At 35.4% G+C, this 17,741-nt stretch overlaps 1 protein-coding gene across 1 annotated transcript in view; it reads right to left on the bottom strand.

Annotated features, from left to right (window-relative positions):
• KCNQ5 (potassium voltage-gated channel subfamily Q member 5) overlaps window positions 1-17,741 on the bottom strand; it is a 504,482-nt gene that overhangs the window by 64,182 nt on the left and 422,559 nt on the right. The window contains 2 exon segments of the mRNA XM_054698932.1: window positions 499-593; window positions 11,891-11,986. Coding sequence (XP_054554907.1) covers window positions 499-593; window positions 11,891-11,986 — 191 coding nt within the window.

Genomic DNA, 17,741 nt, shown 5'->3' with positions numbered 1-17,741 from the left:
CCATTAGAACCCTGATTCTTTTTTTACACAGCTACTGATATTAGTTTGATCTGCAAGTAAAAACTCAAGGTCCATCCTACAAAGGCATCCAGACTTTGAGGGACTTAAATGTGCAAAGACAGATTGCTCTCAAAGCCCTCCCACTTGGAGTCAGCTGATAAATGGAGCTTAACTAATCAAGAGCCATGGCGCTTACCTTTAGCATTCTGGTGGGCTTTTTGAAATGAGATATGTAATGAGATACACAAAATAGTAGAAATTTATCTCTATAAAAGTTTAGTTCCTTTCATCTTTAAGCTCAGTCTGCAAATGCTGAGGAATGCTATTGAGTCCATTTAGTTTTGGACTAGTTACCTGAATTGCGACTAAGCAGCTTTGAATCTCTCAAAGAGCATCAGAGAAGACAAGCCCCAAATCAACGCGTGTGTGTGCATGTGTGTGTGTATGGTTTATTTTCCAAACTTGAAGGACTGGGTACAGCATTGTACTGATACCTACTTGGTAGGGCTGCAGGTATGCAAGGCCTTCAAGTGTGGCTTCCAGGTTGCAATGGAAACAGATTTCTCATCAGCTGCATAACTACGCCAAACGCACTGCACAAGGACATGGAAAAGAAAAGAGAGAAAAGGAGATAGTATGAAATGAAAAAGGAATAGTAATTTAAGTTAATATACATTAAGTTAATATACATTAGGAATATTTCTTTGTCATACTTAGCTCTGATATATGCCCTACAGTGAAGAAGAAGACTTGGCGTGTTCAGTCAGCAGTTAAAATATTCTGTTACAGCGAGAGAACTGCCTGTGAAACAATGCCAAAAACAAAAGTACTAAAAAGTGTATCATAAAGTCAATTTTGAATAAGTTAGGGAAAGACATGACATTCTCCCAGGTAAACTACTTGAGCAGAAACATGCATTCAAATCTTTAATCACAATTTGCTTAGAGGCAAAGAACCACTGAAAATGGATAATGCAACTAATAACCTAACCTATAAAATAGCTAGTAAACTAATGGTCACCAGGGCATGTTAATAATTTAGTGAAATTTTCTGAGGTTGAACTACATAGTACTTCAAATGCTAAAAATGAAGACAGAGATAACAAAAAGCAAGTTTAAAACAAGATGGGGAAAATGCATTCTAGGGTACAGTTGGAAAACAATGATTTAATGTTATGGTCTAAGAATGTATTTACAGCTCTTTAATGTAAAACATAAACTTTGTCTATTTCATATAATTATATCTCACAAATATGATACAAAGTATCTCATGCAATTCTCACAGATTGACTCCTCTTTTGTAGATGAGAACATAAACATTCAGCTAAATTAAGAGGTTTATACAAGGATGGTAGAGTGGAGACAGTATCTCAGAGATCAGCTTCTAAGACCTGCTTTTCTTTTTTTTTTTTTTGTTTTTTTTTCTTTTTTTTTTTTTTTTAATCTTAAATTTTATTTTTATATTCCCCCATACAATTGCAAATGCCCCATTCTGACCCCAATCCTTCCCCTCCCGCCCCCCACCCCCCAAAAAGTGTCTCTGGTTCATAGTTTTTTGTTGATTTTGATTTTCACTTTCTTATATTCATTTTCCTGGTCCCTTATTTAAGTTTTCTAGATTCCTGCTATGAGTGAGACCATCCGGTATTTTTCTTTTTCTTTTTGGCTTATTTCGCTGAGCATGATCCCTTCCAGCGCCATCCATGTTGCTGCAAATTGCATGTGTTTATCTTTTTTGAATGCTGAGTAATATTCCATGGTATATATGTACCACATCTTCTTGATCCAGTCATCTATTTTTGGGCATTTGGGTTGTTTCCAAAGCTTAGCTATTGTAAACAGTGCTGCTATAAACATAGGGGTGCAGGTGCTCTTTGGAATTGATGTTTCTGTGTCCTTTGGGTAAATACCTAGGAGTGGAATTGCTGGATCATATGGAAGCTCTATGTTTAGTAGGTCCAGAAATCTCCACACAGCTCTCCATAGTGGTTGGACCAGTTTGCACTCCCACCAACAGTGCACAAGAGTTCCTTTTTCTCCACATCCTCGCCAACATTTGTTGTTGCTAGTTTTTTTAATATGTGCCATTCTCACTGGTGTGAGATGGTATCTCATGGTAGTTTTGATTTGCATTTCCCTGATTGCAAGTGATGTTGAACATTTTTTCATATGTCTGTTGGCCATTTGCATTTCCTCTTCAGAGAAGTTTCTTTTTAGCTCTTCTGCCCATTTTTTGACTGGATTATTTTCTTTGTTGTTGCTGAGTCTCATCAGCTCTTTGCAGATTTTTGTGATCAGTCCTTTATCATTAGTGTTGGGTGCAAAAATGTTCTCCCAGTTGGTGGGGTTTCTCTTTGTTTTTGTTATTGTCTCTTTTGCTGTGCAGAAGCTCTTTAATTTGATGTAGTCCCAGCTGTTTATCTTTGCCTTCACTATCACTGCTTTGGGTGATGTGTCTGTAAAGATGTCTTTGATGTGCAAATCCCGTAGTGTTTCGCCTATATTTCCTTCTATGTATTTTATGGTTTCAGGTCTTATGTCTAGTTCTTTAATCCATTTTGAGTTGATTTTTGTGTATGGTGTGAGGTAGTGGTCAAGCTTCATTCTTTTGCATGTAGCGACCCAGTTTTCCCAGCACCATTTATTGAACAAACTTTCTTTGCTCCAATGCATAGTCTTTGCTCCTTTGTCAAAGATTAGTTGACCATAAATCTGTGGGTTTATTTCTGGATTTTCTATTCGATTCCATTGGTCTGTATGTCTGTTCTTGTTCCAATACCATGCAGTTTTGATGATTATGGCTTTGTAGTATAGTTTGAAGTCTGGGAGTTTGATGCCTCCATTTCCTTCTTTTTTTTTCAGTAGAGCTTTGGCTATTCGGGGTTTTTGGTGATTCCATATGAATTTCATCAATAATTGTTCTATTTCTTTGAAGAATGCCATTGAGATTTTGATTGGAATAGCATTGAATCTGTATATTGCTTTTGGTAGGATGGCCATTTTAATAATGTTTATTCTTCCAATCCATGAGCAGGGGATGTCTTTCCATTTCTTTGTGTCTTCTTCTATTTCTTTTAACAGTGTTTTATAGTTTTCTTTGTATAGGTCCTTTACCTCTTTTGTTAGATTTATTCCCAAATATTTGATTTTTTTTGTTTCAATAATAAAAGGGGTGGTTTTTTTGATTTCTTCTTCTTCAGATTTATTGTTTGTGTATAGGAAGGCTACTGACTTTTGCATGTTGATTTTGTATCCTGCCACTTTACTGAACTGACCAATGAGTTGAATTAGTTTTTCTGTGGAGATTTTGGGGTTCTCTATGTATATTATCATATCATCTGCAAATAGTGATAGTTTGACTTCTTCTTTTCCTATTTGGATTCCTTGGATGTCTTTCTCTTGTCTTATTGCTCTGGCTAGGACTTCCAGTATTATATTGAAAAGCAGTGGTGAGAGTGGACATCCTTGTCTTGTTCCAGATCTTAATGGAATTGCTTTCAGCTTTTCACCATTGAGAATGATACTGGCTGTTGGCTTGTCATAGATGGCCTTTATGATGTTGAGGTATGTTCCTTGTATCCCAAGAATTTCAAGGGCTTTTATCATGAATGGGTGTTGCACTTTGTAAGACCTGCTTTTAATCTCAAAAAGCAAGAGGAATCTCAAAATTCCTCTCCTGTCTTTTACTGACTGCTGATGACTGGTGTTGGAAAAGCCTCTCTCTAATCTTTCCATTTGAGAGATTGCCTGAACTTCCTTTCCATATAGATTTTGGTGATTTTCTTCCTTTGGAATAAATGTGCTAAGTCTAATGACCAAGTGTTTAATCCCCTGACATAAATTTTTTAATTGTAATTCATAAAACAAAGCATTCTATTCATTTACATGGATCCTCTACTATATAATCATCATTCATGATTTTGAAAACTACAGTGAAGAAAACAGTGATCTACTCTTAGTTTTCTTGAGAATATCACTGAATATATGTGTGCTGAACAGAAAGAGTTAAAAATGAATCTAATTATTTTGAAAAGCTGCTTGGCAGTATCTATTAATCTGAATATACACATATAAGCTGAATTCTCTGTAACGGTTACACTCCTACATATATACTCACCGAAAGATAAGAATTACAATGTTTAGAGCAGCACTATTCTTAATAAACCCAGACTGGAAATGATCAAACACCTATCACCAGTAGAATAAATAAATTTTGGTATATTAGCCAAATGGAATCGTATATGGTAATAATACATTAATAATTATGCTCAAAAGAATGGATGACCTTTCCATGAATAATGTTGAGTGAGGGAAACGAGACACAAAAGAGTACATACTCTTTTGTGTGATTCCATTTCCATAAAGTACAGAAATGAGGGAAAACTAATGTGTGCTGTTAGAAGGCAGCACAGTGTTACCCTTGGGGGACAGTAATGGAGAAGGGTACTCAGGAGGTATTGATCATGGTCTGTTTCTTTATGGGTGCTGATTACCCAGGAGCACTCAGTTCTCTTAGGAAATGTGCTCTTTTCTGTATGCACATTATATTTCAATAAAAAATGTTCAAGAATTGACACGAAATACTACAAAAGACTAGTACCTGAGGGTTTTTTGTATGTTATTAAGAAGATTTAAATAATTGAAGCAGGATTCTTTGCCTGGAGTCTTGCTTACATGACTTACACTGATTTAACCTATAAATCTGTGAAAACTTATGCTAAGCATCCTGGCAACTTTATAGAGAATAAAATAATTATCATAGTAGCATCTCAAAATGTTAGTTTTTGTAAATGTTATTCAAACACAATTTATAGAGTGATTTAGAATAATAAATGAAAGCACATGGATTTATCATTGCAGCTTCTGGAGTGAGGCCAGAGAATATCCAATACTGTGATGGCATAGATGGCTGTTTAAATGAAATGCTTTCCATAGATGGCATCATGTATATGTGAATTTAGGTATTTTGAAAGGAAGACTCATGTAGAACTAGAAACACACATCAGGTTTGTGCACTATCAGGTAGCAGTGAAAAAGATCCCAAACAACAATACCATAAAACCCAGGAGCAAGACATTACCTAACAATGCTATAAAGAATAGGGGGCAAAAAACCCACTTAGAAAATTGAAGTTTTTCCTAACAGTGAGACCTGGTTTCTTGCCCTTTTTCTATCAAATTGATCTTACAGTTAAGCTCTTATTCCTTTTGTTTTTGTTCCCCTAAAAATGTCTTATGTGTTACAGAAGAAGCAAGTAGCATCTATTTTAGGACTGCTATTAGTTAATAATCAAAATGCAAGCGGAAAGTGCAACTTTATTTATTACTATTATACTTTAATAACTTTGTCCTATCCTTCACATTCTCTCTCTCAGCTAATTGCTTCTGGTAGTTGAACCTCAAGGCCATAGCCATATGATCGAGTAACTGATGTTACTGTATTTAAAGCCAAAATCACATAGCGTTGGCAAGAGAAAAATAATGCCTTAGAGGAATTTAATTTGTATGGCATATATACTCCAAAGTATAAGTCAACAAAAAGAAAATGAAAACCACAATGAAAGCAGCGAGAAGCAAAATGAAAGCCAAATTTATCAGATGACCCTGGAGCTCTAGGCAGCCAAATGAATTCAAAAGTTGGTCTATAATTATAAATACAATGTCAGTGTAATTAAGTTCTTAGGGAGTATTTAGTTTGTATTGTCTGGAGTATTACAGCTATAATACATTTGACCCTTTCTGGAAATTTTAATTTCAGCTGACCATCCAAAAGCATAATTAACTTGGAACTGATTATTTTCAAGGAGCAGAATTCAAGAAGTCAGAGAACTAAAAGACTTAGGGTGAAACCTAGCAAAACCTTTCCCTCTCTTGCTTCTCATTCATTTTTGTTAGAGGCAAAGCCTTCAATTATGATAATTGCTATTTCCATTCTTAATAATCCTTATTTTTAAAAAAATCTATTATTTTTACTGAGATAACAATGGTTTACAATACTGTATATGATTTGGGAGTATACATTCACACCTCTTCAGATGTATGTTACCACCAAATTATCCATAATCCTTTTCCACAGCTCATTTATACACTAGGTTCCCAACTACTTTGTTTCTATCCCACACTTCCCTTCTGGTAGTTTATTTTTAGATATGACTAGAGCACTAAAAAAGAGGTGTAAGCTCTGTATAGGTATCCTGAGTTTATTGACTGCTAGCTCCGCTTCACGGCAATCCTAAGTTACTTCACTAGAGGAAGATGAAGTTTCAATATGTAATTTTTCTCTTTTGGGTCAGTTATCTTCCTCATAGCAGAATCTTTTTATCTCCTCCCTTCAGGAAAATAAGCATACTTTAAACATTCATTTCACAAACTTTCACTTGATTCTCCCATTTCTGTTTCTAGTAATGCATCTTTGGCTCAACCCCGAGTTGGTCCGGTATCTCTAGAAGTAAACTCCTAACATGGAGCTTTTGGAGTATTTTAAATGCTAATCTTATGGCATTAGTGTGTGTGTGTGTGTGTGTGTATGTGTGTGTGTAGGCTGTACGTGCACAACTGTTGCTATTTGAAAGGAACAACAGATTCTGATTCAGACACCAAGGATCTGGGACTCAAGTGACATAATGTATAAGAAGCCTTTTGCAACTAAAGAGTATTTCCCAAGTTTTAGGCATTATTAATAAAAGTTGTGACATTTAGGCAGGTATTCAAAATGTTACTGAGAGCACTTTCCTTTTCCAGACTACTTCACTTGAAATGAAAATTTAATTTAAATGAATCATGCAAAGATATTGACACAGCTAAATTTGCTGCATGCTGCTGGGGTTTTAAACTACCCCCCCAAACTCTGAAATGGTAGTTAATTCATTTGTCTCACCAATTGAATGACAAAACAATTTGGGCATCTCAGTGTCCTTTTACAAAGTTAGTGGCTCAAGATTAAAACAAATGAGATTGTATTTGATGCTTTGTGGTCAGCAAATCAAGGCAGGTTTCTTGGTAAGAAAATAAACTGAAAAGCAAATAAGGCTTGCTTTTCAATCTAGTGTGTCAATAAAAATATATTTCTATGATATATAATCAAGGCTTAAAGCTCTGAATTCTGGCTAAGGTTACAGCAAGGAAGAATATGGCCATATTTAATAATTATTATTCTTACATATTAGTACATTTTGATGGGGGGACAATTGCTTTTCAAATTAGTAGATTCTACTTTGATAAATGAAACCTTGATTATGATTTTAAAGGTATTCTTCAACATTTCAAGTGTTTCATTTCATATTTTATTTTGTTTAGAAAAACACATAGGCTAGAGATTTAAGTAAAAGAAAACTAATGATTTCACTCCATTAAAATCTCTTAACTGTACAGGTTCAATTACTGATCATCATAGCTACTTTGTAATCCAGACCCATAAAATAAAATTTCACAAAATCCAAGCAGAACTGTTTAATTAGTCTTTTCTCTTGTTGGGTTACCTGACATGAAGTCCCTGCCTTGCTTTGACTGTGGACCTATTAATGCGTTGGATTCACTGCTTTGCTGCCAGAGTAGTAATCTATTTTTAAGTTCAGCTGGAGATTGTTTTTGCACATTTGATAATGGTAAGAGAGTTCCTTTTATTATTCCCCATGTCTGCCTTGTGCAGTGTGATAGTCAAGAACCATATATTGATTATTGAATGCCTGACATATGACTACTACCACTGAGGAACTGAATTTCCTATTGTAATTAATTTAAATTTAAATAGACACATGTAGTTTGTGGCAGTTAACTACTAGGCAGCACAGCTCTATATTATCACAACAAATATACATATAAGAAGTTCTTCAAAGGAATTCACTTTCCTTTTTAAAATTTTTTAATTATATTTTATATATATATTACATCATTATTACTTTTTTTTTAATAATGTTTGCTTTCTTTTCTCAGGTAGTCCCCCTAGAATTTCCACCACCAATTCACCTGTGCACCATCACCATAGTCCCTTATGTTCTTCCTGCCCTTGCCCTGGTCTTTTTCCCTCCCCCTCTCCTGCAGAATGTCTCTGATTTATAGTTGTCTCTTTATTGTTGTTCGGTTGTGTTGTGTTTTTTTCACTGTTATTATTTTTTTCCTTGGTCCCTCATTTGATTCCCTTATATTCCTCCTATAAGTGAAACCATCAAAAATTTTTCTTTTTCCTTCTGACTTATTTCACTGATCATGATCCTCCTAGCTCTATCCATGTTGCTGTGAATGGCATTATTTTATCTTTTTTGATTGCTGAATAATATTCCATTGTGTGTGTATATATATATATATATATATACCACAACTTCTTGATCCAGTCACTGTTTTTGGGCATTTGAGCTGTTTCCATGTCTTACCTATTACAAATAATGCTGCAATAAACATAGCGGTGCAAGTATCCTTTCTAACAGAAAAACCGATCTAAAATTTTCCCAACAGTCCCCTTTCAATATCCAGAAGTATCAAGAGTCTGTACACCAAAGTGGTTGTGTTTTGAGTACATGTTGATTAAGGAAGTATACATTCAAAAGATAATAAATAATTTAATAAAGATTTCAAATAAAATATATTCATGACAACAGTATCTCCATTCTCCTGAGGTCAACTATTCTAGATATATTTAAGATGTGTTGATGGCACACAGATGCTACGGTGGTAGGACAACAACAGGGACTACACCAGAGGGGAGAAGTCAAAAGCTATCCAAAAATTAACAAAGATATAGGAAAATAAAACATTTAAAAAAAAAAGATGTGTTACTAGTTCCATATGTAGACAGGACTTGGTGCCTGGGCAGATGCAAGAAAACCATGGAGTAAGTCCTGTATTCACAGGTTGGAAAACATTATTTTAAAATTAAAAGATAATAAATAAGTTAAGAATAATTAAAAGATAGAAATAGTAAGGAAACATCTTATAGTTGGAAACATCTTATAATTGGTTAAGGACAGAGGACTATCATTTCTGGGCCTCTGGGTATTTTGTGTGTACAATAAAGAGTGTGACACTTTTTTTCATTATGGTGATCATTATTTGGCTACAAATTTTAAACTTCAGGGAGATTTTCCTTCAAGAAAAAAGAGCTTTATCTTTGGTGCTCTTTTAAAACCTAGAAATTTAAGAAATAGAGACTCTAAGTGGTTTATATAAAAAGTCATGCCCAGTGGTTGATTTCTTTGTCAATACTACAGACTAGTTTGATTTAAAAAAATTAGTATCTTCATTAATATCTTTTTTTTTTACTGTGTAACTATTTTATTATTTTTTTTTCAGGAAGGAAAACCATGTAATATACGACATCATTGTGTTAAACAAGATCATCTAAGCACTAGCCAAGATTGTTGAGAAAGAGGAAGGAAATTTTAACATACAGTCATAAAATATTCAAGTGCAGCAAATAATTCAAAACAGTGCAATCTCAGTTATGGATGATCAGGTAACATTGGACTCAAAGTGTCATAATTTTCCCCACTGGTGATTAAAAGAATGGACTTTTACCCTCTTTATTATTTTCTTTACTTAGAAATTTCTTCTAAAATTAAAAAATGGCTGAACAAAATGTTTTCATGCCTGCTTTCAAATTCCTTTTCTAGAGCTAGGTTTGGGAACCTTTAAGGGACACTGTGTTTTTCAATCCTTCACACCTCCACTTGTGTGACAGTAAGAATAATTTACTGTACTTAATACCTCACATTAGCCAAGAAGCTCAAGAAATATTTCATAGCTTCAACCTTGATGTGGCGAAAGCACAGTCATAAAAGATAAAAGGAGCGCTGCAGAAGCCCTTAGGTATTTAAATTTGAGAAAGCATTGGCTTTGCATGTCTGCATCTACCAAGCCATGCTGTGGTCTTTAAATACTGACTTTAGCCGTGACATTGAAAGTGACCGTTACTTCATTAATATCTTAAGCAAGCACACAAATAGATGTTCATCATCACTTATTATCAGGGAAATGCAAATAAAAGCCATAATGAGCTATCACCTTATACTTGTGAAAATACTTATTATCCAAAATACAAGTGTTGGCATGGATATGGAAAGGGAATCCTTGTATATTGGTGAGGATATAAACTGGTGTAATATAAACTGGTGAGAATATAAACTGGTGCAATAACTATACAAATAGTATGGAGATTCACCAAAAAATAAAAAAAAAAAATAGAACTATTGTACTGTATGATTAAGCAATCCCACTCCTGGGTATACATTTGAAAGAAATGAAAACACCATATCCAAGAGATATCTGCATCCCACATTCATTCGGTGCTATTTACAATAGAATAACCAATGTATGGAAATTAAGTGCTCAGTGATAGCTGAGTGAATAAAGAAGACAGGATATACACACACACAGACACACACACAGACACACACACACACAGGAATATTACTCAGTTATAAAACAGATGAATCTTGTTATTTGTGGCAATGGATGAATCTTGAGTGTATTATGCTAAGTGAAATAAGATGGAAAAAGACAGTGTATGTATTTGTGAGTAGAATATCAAGAAGCAATTATAAATATAAATCTAAATATAAAGTGAGAAATTGAAAATAAAGCAAGAAAACAAGAAGAAACTCTAAATGCAGTGAAGGCATTAGTGATTACTAGAGAGGAAGTAAGTTGAAAGGGGTGGATGAAATGTGCAGAGGGAGTTATTTATAGGGTGCTGGATGGAAATGGGGTTTTCTGGGAGTGAGCTTGATGTAGTCCAGATGTCAAATTATAATATATTGCACCTGACATTTACATAATGTTATAATGTGACTTCAATTGAAATTTATTAGAAATTCACTATCTTCTTTTAATCTTCAAATAAAAACAAACTCCTTCATGATATAACTGAACTGCCCTCATCTACTTCTTTTGCTTGTTCTGATTCTATGCATATCACAGCCATCGGTGATCATCAATCATCTTCCTTACCCAATCCCCTACTCAAACCTTCATTTGAAATTAAAGCAATGTGCTTCTTACTACAGCATGAAGAGAAACATCCTAGTACTTGAGATTGCCACCCCAAACCACTAAGGTTTAGAAGGACAGGATCTTCTACTTCCTGAAAGGATGGGAAGAAGCTTTAGATTGTATAATCATCTTGTCTGTACTTAAATATGAACTCTACAGTATGGATCTGGAGAAAAACATATTCGTGATTCTAAGAAGGTTGTACTGCCAAAAGATATAGATGACAAGAGAAACATTCCTTTTAGTGCTAAAGCAAATCCTGAATTATTGAAGATAAAATAAAAGGCCAAATGATCTATATATTATGAGCTAGCTTTAAATAATAAGCTTATTATTTCATATTCTTAAACACCGATGTATTCCATAACCCCACCAGTTTTTAAGATAGGATAACCAAGTCAAGTCACTGCTTCAGATGTCATTAAAAACTATTCTACAGGTACTAAAACTTAGCATTCTGAACAAATATGTTGTTATTCAGAGCAGTGGCATACAGCTGGCTGGAGAAAGTGATTGTAATGCAGGGAACAGTGCTGTGTTCTGCTCCATCACTTAATGATCAATTACGTTTCACCAAGTAATTCATAAGACATATTAGGTCATTTCAGGAGCAATACAACCACTAACCTTTGTATGGCCTTCCTGGAAAAATTAATTAATCTAAACAATGCATGGACCATTTGGTGAAAATATATGCTATTTTTCTGTATCGAAGGAATGAACACTTGTTCAAATCCAAGACTGTACATTAAGATCCAGCTCCATTTTCAAAAACAAAACAAAACAAAACAAAACAGAACAAAACAGAACAAAACAGTAGCTCTACTAAGCAACAAAGCACACAGATTGGAAAATGACCCAGCAATCATTTACAGAGACAGGTGTTGCCATCTACCTATTGACATTTACCTGAATGAGGTTGGCAGCTGGGTTCCTTCTTTTTTCAAAGTGTTTCTGTCGGTGCTGTTCTTGTACTTTTAATGCAAAACCTGAGCCAAGAATTCCCTTGAACGAAATACAAAGACCGTACTTTAAAAAAAAAATTTATCCTCATGACAAGAAAAACGATTTTTTTGGTAAGTATGCTTGGGGACAGATGTTAACTAGTCTTGTTGTGGCAATCATTTTGCAATATATACAAATACTGACTCATTATATTGTACATCTAAAACTAACAATGTTATATGTCAATTATGATTCAATAAAATTTTTTTTCAAAAGCACTGTACACATATTAAAAAATCCCTCTAAAATGAGTCTGAGAAAAGGCAAACCATATGTAACTTGTCTATAAACACATTACTTACTAAAGCAAAGATTATTTACCTCTATTATAATACCATGGGATATTGGCAAGTTGTTTGGCCAGACAGACAAGGAATATAACAACTTCTGTTCTTTCATAAATCAGACATTGTTATTTATTCTTTTTGGTACAGCTAGTGGTATCGTAATTACAAATAAAGATGATTTTCAGAGATTTAACTGGTCTTATTGAAGGGTACATGATTTGGGTGACAACCCATCTAGCAAGCAGAAAAGCACTGCAAGGATTTGCACAAAATGAAGGTTTTTATAGTCAGAAAGTAGATGGGACAGGATTATTGGCAAAAGAAAAGAAAAATTATTTTAGGCAAAGCTACCTTTTTTCAGGGAAAGGCAGAGTGAGGTATTTTATGCAGATTACCTCAGTGGTGCTAATCAGGAAACTCCAGTTTGATTTGTTTAAAGTTACATTTTTGGGAGAGGTTGAAACTGCACTCAGGTTAGGGATTAAATCTGGGTGGGGTTGTCATGAACACTCCATTTTGGGTCTGTTTATTTATGTATTTGATTTTAACTATTTCCCTTTTTTTGATCAGACTCAGTCTGACAGAGCTGATCAACAATTAAGGCATCAGCACCATTCCAAGCTACTCTTTCTCATATTTTTCAGTGATCCTTTATGAGATATTCACAGGTTATTTAGATCACTATTTCAAAAACCATAAACTTTAAGATTTCTTTCGTGTGGATTTCTTTGTCACATTTCTTTATACCTATGTTACACAAAATGATCTTATCCAGTGATAGAATTTGGAGGACATCATTTCTGGTTTGGGACAGAGGTGGATTTTAAATTTAAGACAGCTGAAGGGCTTGCTGCTGTGGGCATAGGAGTTTTTCTAGAACTTTGATAAAACTACTGAATTTTATATTTTCTGTTCTGAAGTAGTGGAAGAGAAATGTTTAAAATCAGTTCTAGCATAATCCTCCTTGATCCTATAATTCTACACCTTCCAAAAAAGGACAAAATGGGAGGACAATTATCTAGATGAGACAAACAACACTCAGGTTTGAAGACAGAATGTTTTCCATTCTTTTTGTTTGTTATAGTCAAGACAAGAGCATGGGTCATTACAGAGCACGTTCCTATTTTCCCAGACTTTCAATTTCATGCTTTCAGCATTCCTTATCTTTTGTTTTTGGCTCACCTATTCATATTTTGGGGTTAGTTAGATTAGTATGTCCCTTCAGAGTTTATATTAGTTCTTCGGCTGATCTGCTTTCTTCTGCTTATCATCTTGATCTGCCAAAACTCTGCCTCTTTGATATGCCCGTCTCTTTTCTCTTTGCTTTAGTCTAACATTTGTGTGGAATTAAGATGCTTTGTCTCAGCCTTCAGTTGACTTTTGGAGTTGCTAATGCAACCTCTGGGCTTTGTCTATAAGTGTCCATTTTAGTGGCATGGAATGTGGAGCTCTACTGCTTTCAAATCTGTGGACTTAACTTGGTAGCTACAAATTATTAGCTCTTTATTAAACTTGAAGAAGTCTAACCCTTAGGCTAGAGTAGGCCTCTTATAAGCACTGAGAATATTTACTAGAAGTAGGAATGGTTTTTCTTTTCTTTTTACTTTCAATGTAGCTCAAAGACAGTATAGGAGTTCTGGGAGGAGGTGGGCTTGTTAGCTTTAAGAGGTGTTAAGTCTCAGCTGGGTGACAACTTGGTCAGGGTATTTTTAGGCTCTAGATAACCTTTCACCTTCCTTCTTATCTTGAGGTTCCACAACTTTGAATACATCTGTGAAAATAACCAGACAGCCAGCAATGCAATTATGCTGAAAACACAATTACATGATAATACTGTTTGCTATTAGTGAGCAATGAGCTACTCCATTATTAATTAGAAGGCTACTATGAGATTAGATGTTACATCATAGGTCTGCTTTTTCATTGACTGTCTAAGATCTCATCTCACACAGGTTATGGCTGTACAAATTAAACTTCACAAAAACCTGGTCTGTATGACCTTTTTTTGAAAAAAGAATTTATTTATTTATTTATGCAAACAAAAGCTGGGATGCAGGCCAGAGGTGTGGGGGGAGCGGGCGTGGGGGCGGTGAGAGGATTCACCAGAGACAGAGTGGGAGCAGAACAGGTGGATTGACTGAAATGCACTGCTGAGGGGAGCAGTGGGTGAGAAAGAAGAGGTCTGCTGTGCCATGTGGGTCACCTCCCTGGCTGGGCTTCAAACTCATGCTGCAGTGGCTGCAGATTGCTTCATTATGCTGTATCTTAACCCCTTGTGCCACTAGGGAGGCCCCTATATGACCTTCTTTCTAGATTTAAACAACATTTCCTTCTATTTAGGACTTGTAAAAACCACCCTTCATTTCCAAATTCAGATCAACTTTAGTCATTTATAATTCCTAAATTTTTTCCCTGCTATTTAATATCATTTAGGAAAGATTTTTTTCTTTTCTTTTTTTAAATCATTTTACATGAAGCATAAAGAGACAAAAGAACAGAAAAATCAGAATTTAGAGAATATATTTAGTATGTGTATTATGTGTATATACATTATTATATATTGTGTATACTTCATTCATTTGAAGCCTACCTCAGATTGTCTACATTGAATTAACAGCAAAGCTGCCATTTTTGAGCACTTCTTATGTGGATATGAGGTCAAGGGTCCTTTTGGAAAATGACAGGCTCTACATAGCACAAACTTAGCATCTGCCAAACAAACTAACATGTATTGAAAATCACATTGGCATCACTTAGAAACATGTACTAGTAGTTTGTAAATGTTTCCTATATATTTTTGTGTCAGACTATATAACAGCTATTAAACCAGGTCTGCTCATCATCTGATTATGGATCCATTCCAATTTTCTTCCACCTCTCAGTACATAGTGCAATGAACCTAAACAGACATCCATTAAAATAAAGTCTAGTATGTTATTTATATATAATCATGGGAGTTAATATATACATGTATTATATTCATGTATGTACATATACATATATAACTGCTATTATTATATATGCTATATTTTATATAGGTAATACATACACACATACACACATATAAAATTTACATTCCAGCCCTTCATATGGCACACCAGGAGGTGAAAACTTAGAAACTGAGTTTTTAAAATTCATTTTCTAAGGTCACATGACTTAAATTTTTGGGTTTTTAGTTTTAGTTCTATGCTAAGAACAAACATCAAGTTGAAAGGAAACATGTTTTCATAAACATTTTACATCTTTACCCACACATGACAAACAGGCTAGACTGAAAAATACTTTTAGCAGGAGAATCTAGCAGGATGGAAAGGATTGTCCTATGAGGGACCAGCTTGGTTCTCAGGGCACTGGGGAGGAGCTGGGGTTGTCTTTGCCAGCCCATCAGTCTAATGGTAGAAAGGGCTTCAGGGAAAGCAACACCCCCATTCCCACTCCGTGGTGCTTAGGAACCAGTAGCCCCATAGGACCCTGTCTGGTGCAGAGAGTTCTGCTTTGGTGAAAGTCTATTCTCTTTCTTGGTCCTTGGATTTCCTGGGTGGGAGGAACCCCAAACTAGGATGGCCCACAATCCACCTCTATCTTTCTTAGCAAAGTGCCCATGCTCTCTCCTAAATCTCAGACAACACTGCAGGCAGGTCAGTGCACAGACACACTGGCATTTCCAGCCATCTTGCTTTTTAAAAAAGGTGTGTTTGGACTATTAGTTATTCAATAAAGAGGAATTCGGCATTTTTTGTGAGACTTCATAGACAGTAAAGTCTATTTTTCTTGGCATTGTTAGAAAATATTCTCTGTGAGCAAATTTTTCAGATTTCCAACATATTTTAATTTATATTTGCATATAAAAATTATCGTTATCTCATTGGGAAATATTCCAAGACTGGCAAGTTAGCTCTAACCTTTAACCTAACAGGAAACACAGTAGAAACTCCACACACTGATCCAGAGTTTCATTATGGGCATGGGGTATTTCACGTGCTAGATGCAGCAGTTACCAGAGGTCGGTTGACCGTAACACTATTCCCAGGTCCTAACACATTTTGAACACTTATGTCTACAGATTTTCTTTTGCTCCCATGTTGCTATTCATTTACCACCTCTTTCTGCTGTAGTATTTGTTCTATCAACCTATCTCCACATTTTCTGTTCATAATCTTCAAAGAACTGTTAAAATATACAATTCAGCTTATCAGAATTTTATCTAAATTAAAAAAAGTTTAGGGCCTCCCTAGTGGGCAGGCGGTTGAGCGCCACACTGTGAAGCTGTCTGCATTCTCTGCAGTGCGGGTTCAATCCTGGCCGGCTGGGGAGAATCCCACCTGGCGCAGCAGACCTCTCCTGTCTTGCCCACTGCTCCCCTCAACAGTGTATTTCAGTTGTCTGCCTGTTCTGCTCCCTGCTCTGTCTCCGGTGAATTCTCTCACCCTCCCGCACATCTGGCCTGTACCCCGGTTCTTGTATAAAAATAAATAAATCTTTTAAAAAAATAAAAAAAGTTTATAACCTAGGCTTCAAGTTCTCCTCTGAGGACAGCGCTTTCATTGTCGTCTGTTTAATAGTCCTGAAGTTGCTTACTTCCAGTTCATGGTTTTTGCTGGATCATAGAGACTGTTATATGTGAGGAATAAAAAGTATATACACAAAAAAAGGCAGATATTTTTTCCTTAGTTTTTGGGGAAAAGAAAGTCCAAGGTTGCATTTTATGGTTTCTAAAAGTATTTTCCTACAGGGAATTTAATTACTGATTGACTCTGTGCTCTAATCTAGATTGTTGAGGTTGCCAGAGAAGTTGACAAGGTGCTTTTTGACTCTCTTTGATTTAGTCATTTCATAACAGGAAGCACATATATGTAGATTAATACTGGGAAAGGAAGTAACATTTCATGGAAGTTTTCTTCATGACAAGCACTTGACTTACTTATCACATTGGTTTTCACCAAATTTCTCTGAGAGCATTAATTCTTCCTCCATTACATTGATGGAGAAACATGAGCTTTCTGTTATGAGCTGAATTGCCCCTGCTTCCTCCTCCCCTATTCACATGATGGAGTCCTAATGCCTAGAATCTCTGAATGTGACCTTATTTGGAGATAAGGTCTTTATAGAGGTAATCTAATTGCAATGAGGTTATTAGGATGGGCTTAATCTAAAGAACTGGTGTCCTTATAAGAGAAAATCTGCACTCACACATGTGCAGAGGGAAGACCATGTGAAGATACAGGGAGAAGATGAACCATAATAAAAGAGACTTGGAATAGATTCTTTCTTCATGGATCTCAGAAGGAATCAACCCTGCTAGCCCCTTCCAGCTACCAGGACTGTGAGAAAATAAATTTCTGTTATTCAGGCCACCCAGTCTGTCGAATCTTGTTGTAGCAGCCCTAGCAAACCGATACAGTCACACAGGTAGCAAGTGACAAAAGCAAATAGTACCTGGTTTTAATTTTAAGCTGAGGTCTAATGCT

Source organism: Talpa occidentalis, unplaced genomic scaffold (genome assembly GCF_014898055.3).
Source record: "Talpa occidentalis isolate TD23 unplaced genomic scaffold, MPIMG_talOcc4v2.1 talOcc4.2, whole genome shotgun sequence".
Lineage (NCBI taxonomy): Eukaryota > Metazoa > Chordata > Mammalia > Eulipotyphla > Talpidae > Talpa > Talpa occidentalis.
The sequence above is the reverse complement of the archived record's forward strand: the minus strand, read 5'-3'. Positions and strand labels throughout refer to the sequence as shown.